This window comes from Cynara cardunculus, assembly GCF_001531365.2.
Source record: "Cynara cardunculus var. scolymus isolate 2C chromosome LG 10, CcrdV1, whole genome shotgun sequence".
NCBI lineage: Eukaryota > Viridiplantae > Streptophyta > Magnoliopsida > Asterales > Asteraceae > Cynara > Cynara cardunculus.
Genome location: NC_037537.1, coordinates 14,495,725 through 14,501,433, shown reverse-complemented (window position 1 = coordinate 14,501,433; position 5,709 = coordinate 14,495,725). Strand labels below are relative to the sequence as shown.

At 36.5% G+C, this 5,709-nt stretch overlaps 1 protein-coding gene across 6 annotated transcripts in view; it reads left to right on the top strand.

Annotated features, from left to right (window-relative positions):
• Positions 1-417: 417 nt before the first annotated feature.
• The window catches only part of LOC112518938 (serine/threonine-protein phosphatase 6 regulatory subunit 3-like), a 21,463-nt gene continuing 16,171 nt past the window's right edge, over positions 418-5,709 (top strand). Inside the window, exons 1-3 of one of the 6 annotated variants that reach the window (XM_025126736.1) lie at positions 418-727; positions 823-906; positions 4,970-5,073. Coding sequence is in view for 1 of the 6 variants with exons in the window: in XM_025126735.1 (XP_024982503.1) it covers positions 689-727; positions 4,970-5,073 (143 nt within the window). In the remaining 5 variants the exon portion in view is untranslated. Of the gene's footprint in view, positions 907-4,102; positions 5,074-5,709 lie in introns of those variants that run through there. The other 5 variants (XM_025126735.1, XM_025126737.1, XM_025126739.1 and 2 more) reach the window with 5 other exon arrangements.

Genomic DNA, 5,709 nt, shown 5'->3' with positions numbered 1-5,709 from the left:
TGACATTTTTGAGTTTACAAGTAATACATATCATGCTTAAAGTTTTTTAATTGCAAGAAATAGAACTTCCGAACATTCAAATACCCAAACAAGAAAATCAACAATACAAAACTTAAAAATCAATAACTATATTTATAATTAATCAATTTTATTTTAAGAATAATTAAAAAGTCGGTACGCAACTTTCAATATTGTATATGACCCGAGTTTACATACTTAATATGATGTTATCAACCAATTGTAATTAATACAACAAAATCAATACGATTGATACACAGTTTAATTTGGTACAAAACTTTCTATCGTTGCTCAACACCAGTAGTAATAAAACATATAAGACAGTTTAAAAGGATGGATATCAGTTATTTTCAAACAGAGGAGATTCCTTGGAAATTAAATCACAAGTTACAACAAGAATATTCATTATCACAGTACGGGGGGTACAAGCACTGTAGTAGAATAACCCACTGTATAACACAGAATTGACGACCCTTTTGTTTTCATCAATCTTCTCTCCAAGAAATCCACTTATAACTCCTGGGTAAACTAATTCAACACACGAGTCTTTGTTCTTGATTACCCGTTTCGAATTCTAGGGTTTTGGCTTCATAGATCTTTCGAGCTTTTAGCAGCGTTTCCTGTAAGCTAGGTGTCTGGGTCTGTGGATCTGAATTTAGATCGTTTGAAGATGTTTTGGCGTATGACCGGTTTGTCCACTGTATCTCCGGTACGTGATTGATTATTTCATGAACTTTGTTAGATACTTTAGGCATCTCTTTGAACACTGGCTTAGATTGATTAGCATTTAAACTGATACTGCAGGCTGAGGTGTTTTCCCTTTTCTTTAACTCCCTCTAAAGCCCTGCTATCGAGAAAATATTCATACTGAACCGTTGAGTTTTCTTGGTATTGTATTGAATTTCCTTTGGTTAGGTTTATAAGGTTGCGCTTGTTGAAAGGAACTGTACCTTTTTTGTAAAGACGAACTGATCATTGTGTAATCAATGCAACAGTATAGCTGTAATAAACCCAGAATGACTAACGGTGTAATTGTTCACATTTGATACTCCATGGAATCAAATATTGGAACTATGCCAAATTTACACATGGACCATTTTGGATCCGTGTCACATTTGTTTTGAGGTTTTGGAGTAGTTGAAGGAGGTCTACATTCTTGTGAATGCTCTCAAAGTACATAAGAATGTTTAATTTAAAATATTTCAGTCATGCTTATACTTGGTCAATTACCTTATTAACTTAATTAAGTTTATACTTTGGTGGGAATAATTAAGTTCATAAGTTGGGTGGTTCTTAAGTATTCCTTGGAGGTAAAGGTTAACCAAGGCCTTTAAGTAAGATATGTTTTATGTTGATTAATCTTCTAAATCTATCATCAAACACACTATCGGATGACGAGTAGGGTGATAAGAATAGTGCCTTATTCAGTTACTCATAGAACAGTAGTTTACATTTACGCATATTCCATGGAAGGCTAATCATACACATAGTAGAGGACTAGGGAGTACATATTAACAGATGTTGTCTACGAGGATACTCGATGCATGGTAGCCATGGGAGTCTTCTGTAGTTTTCTAGGGTTATGGACGAAATCTGGCTCAATCAAAATTTATGCAAATTTTTCATTCTTGAAGCGATTAGACCATTAGGGTTCTAGGGTACTTATACTTTTGAGGAAGCCAATAATGCATACAAATGCTAATATGTCATATAGGCATTTGTCAGTTTTGGTGCTCGCTCTTTTACTTATTGTAATATGTTCGGATGTTGCAGACTTTGAAATTTGTTCCATGCCATAGTCATAGCTACCTCACATGTATATTGATATATTTACTTGGCCTTAGTTGGATTACTTGAACTGTTCATCTGTTTGTTGCATGTGTTGTCATAAAAATGTTTGAACGATCTCCTTAGGTTTTCTTGCAACAAAATCTTTTGTTGATGTTGTTGCAATGTAACAAAATACTTGCTGGAAGGGCATACCATCATGGCTCTTGGCTTGTCACATGTGATATTTCTTTCATAATTGTGCATATATGGTATAATGCTTCACACCAAGTCTCCATTGCAATTAAAGTGCTTCAGAGAAGGAGCACCCATATTAAATCCTTAGTAATTTCGTGAAATACATGGACTGATAGAATGTGGCCATAGACTTTAAATCCTTAATATTTCGTTAAATGTGATGGTTTATAACATGGGGTATACTCAAGCAAAAGTTGACTTATACTGGTCTAATGCCTGCAACTAGCATCGTGGTAAAAGGCATACATACAGATAATGAGGTTACTTTAGTGTACTGTGATAATACAAGGAGTAACTTGCTTTTTAGAGGAACAAAAAGTGAGGATTAAAATAGAGGCCTCTTCACAAAATTAGATACTGCAGTAGAGAACACATTATCATGGAAACAGCCTCTCTACTCGGCGGGTAGAGGTAAGTTGGTAACGTGTACATACATCCTACCCTCCCCAGACCCTACTCCGTGTGGGTTCACTGGGTTCGTTTGGTTTTGGGTTTGGTAGCAAAAACATTATGTACACTTCCGACTAAATCCATGTGAACCGTGTGAGCAATTCAAACTGAGAGGATTCCTCTTGCTGATGCTCTAGGCAATGCCACCTAAAGTAGTTAGGTGTGTTATAATAATTACAGGTAACATTAAATATCCTTGAGTTGTCACCAAATCACCTCCTAAAACCTCTCTCAGAGTGACCTACTCTCTGGGATATGTATTGGTGCAGGTAAGTTAATAACTTGTAGAGTACAAATCAAGCAGGAAAAAGAGACAGAAAACTTTATGGTCGACATGAAACAATATTAAACTTTAGGTTCCAAAACAGAAAATTTCAAATCTGTCAAAGTGGGAAACTGTCAAACAGCAAAAAACTTCGAACTCTAGGGTCAAAAAGCTTATAAATGTCGAGCTGCAGAGGCCAAACACAAGAGTATCAGGTTTCTTGGCTAAAACAAGGGTCAATCATAAAAAATTTACACACACTTGTTGCTTCCTTGGCTTTTAGCCATCTTGAGACAGACAAAAAAGCAGTTGCTCTAATAAACAAGCTAACCATAAACCAAGAGCCACAACAGTGTCAAACCATGAACACAAGCCAGGTAGAGCAAAGGATATCCAACCAATAACTAATCAAGCATCAAGTCGCACTGATCAATCAAACCGACAACTTTTAGAAAATTATTCCCAGTCTTGCCACACATAGAGGAGACAACCAAAGGTGACCTTGCGGCCTGGTAACTCAATCATGCCATTAAGCAGTGGATAGTCTGTGGCATCAGCAAAGCACATACATTAGTCAACATAAAGTAGATCAGATGCAACAGGGAATGGCATAAACCAGGTACATAGTCCAGTCCATTCTACTACTGGTGGGAGACTGCTGTTGGATCAGAGCAGCATTGATAATTGCTGGGTGCTGCTAATGCATTGGTGCTTTAAAAAATTTAGCATGGGGCTATAGCTTGTTGGTTTGTACAGCCTGATACCATGAAGGTAGAGGGTCAAGAAAAATGATGATCATATTAGTGAGCATATACGGAAATATATAGTACGCTATGGGACAAAATATAAAACTACTATCCTATATGTCTAACAAGAAAGGTAAGCTCAATCAGCATTTCAGGAGATGGAAGCCTTTCTCAAAGCTTATTCATTGAAGTCTTGGCAGGGCTGTATCATGTCAACAAGGTGATATGGAAAGTGTGTAACGGGAAATAAGCTCAGTCAAATCTGATGATTAAATCCCTTGAAGGTTTCCATTTGACTCATATTGCAGAATACTGCAAATTTTTATAGGGTGCCAGGACTAAAGAATAACTGGTGGCCTCTGTTCCGCACGTGTACTTTCTGGATGGTACGTTACAAATAGAACAACTGTATACAGATTGGGCAGACTCAAGAGTTGGAGCCTGCTTTTAGGCTGGGTAGGTGGGTGATTTGCTTTGGGTTTAGGGTTTGTTTTTGGGGCTGAGGTGTAGAGGCTGCAGTGGTGATTGGGTGTCAGGGATTGAGACAATAAGCCTTATTTTCTAGTTTACCAGTGCATATTTTTTTTTCATCTTCCTCTGGTTAATGTTTAGTAATGTGTAGACCAGCAGGTCAATGAAGTAGATAACATCAAACTTGCAACCGAATACACTATGCTGTAAACCAGGAAATGCTATTATTGAGTATGAATGACCCAATAAGAGAACTTCTATGCAATCTATACAAGGTCCAATATGTGAGACAGTTCTTGTAGTTTATTTTGTGCCTATATGTATATGTTGCCGATATCTGGGTGATGGCAGATTGTGGTTTTTGTATTTTAACACATGTATATGATGGAAGATAAAAAGATCAGAGATCTGAGTTTGTATGTATATTTATCCAGATGAGAATCTGTGCATATACTTGATTATTAGTTTGAGGTTTTATATACTGATGTGACTTTGCACCTGTTGGATTTTCCTAAATCATTTGATGTACTTTTTACATTATATGCATGTAGTGGCTTGCATTTTGTTTACGTGGATGCATGTATCCTCCTTGTAAGCTTATAGAATTTAGCAAGAACTTGATACAATATTCTCCCTCTGCCCAAACATGCAAAGTTTGACTTGACACATAGTTTAGTAAAAGTGTTCTATTATTGGTCAAATGTCTAAAATGCACCCTTAGTAAGGACAAAGGATAGAAATTTTGTGGACAACAATCACAGTTACTAATCTTAAGTAACGATCACAAATGGGAAAAAATGGGATTGAAAACTTTCCAGAAAAGGAAATGATGCATTTTCGGGCACAACCCAAAATGGAAATGGTTGCATTTTTTCAGTGTAGCAATAGTAATTATCATCAAATTATTTGTATTCCAAGTTTTTGATAAGAAGAATCAATTGGCTATCATTTCTTCTAATGGTCTAGATATTAAATTGATTTTTCACCAATTCAGGTGGATACAATCTTGGACAAGGGAAACTTTACGCTAGAGGAGCTTCTTGATGAGGATGAAATAATCCAAGAATGCAAAGCTCTTAATAGCCGACTTATCAATTTGTAAGCCCACAACCTGAGCTAATATTTCTTTCTAACAATCTCTAGCATTCATAGCTCATCGGTGGTATTTTTACATTTTACACGCTGGTTATATGCCTTTATGTTCATATGCTGTCTAGAAGGCTTTTTGTTTTGTTTCAGCTACCTTTATCTATTTTGAGCACTTGTGTGGTTGTGTATGTTTTGCAGAATAGCCATCTTTTTGCATTTGCAGATCGTTCCATAACATAACTAGATGATAAGCAAGTCTTAAGTCATCATTTGATAAGCTAACCTCTTGATCTAGTCCGTTGTAAATGCAGATTAGTGATCTCTTGGTGCAATAGTGATGCATAAACATTCAACTATGCAATAGCGGTTGAACCCAAATGACCTTGAGTGTGCTTCAGGTTCATAATTGCGTATAACACCAGCAGGTTGTATTCCTGAAATGAATCGTAGTGGAGACATACTGAAAGGGGAAGAGTTTCCCCAGGCAATTTTATAAAGACAGTAAAAACAATCACCGAACAAAACAATCAGCAAGAGTAACTACGGCACCCTTGACTCACAAACCAAGTCATAAGGAGCCAAAACAGACAAAGGGAAATACACCAAAACAAAATAAAACCATAAGCCAACAAGCAAAAGGCCAAA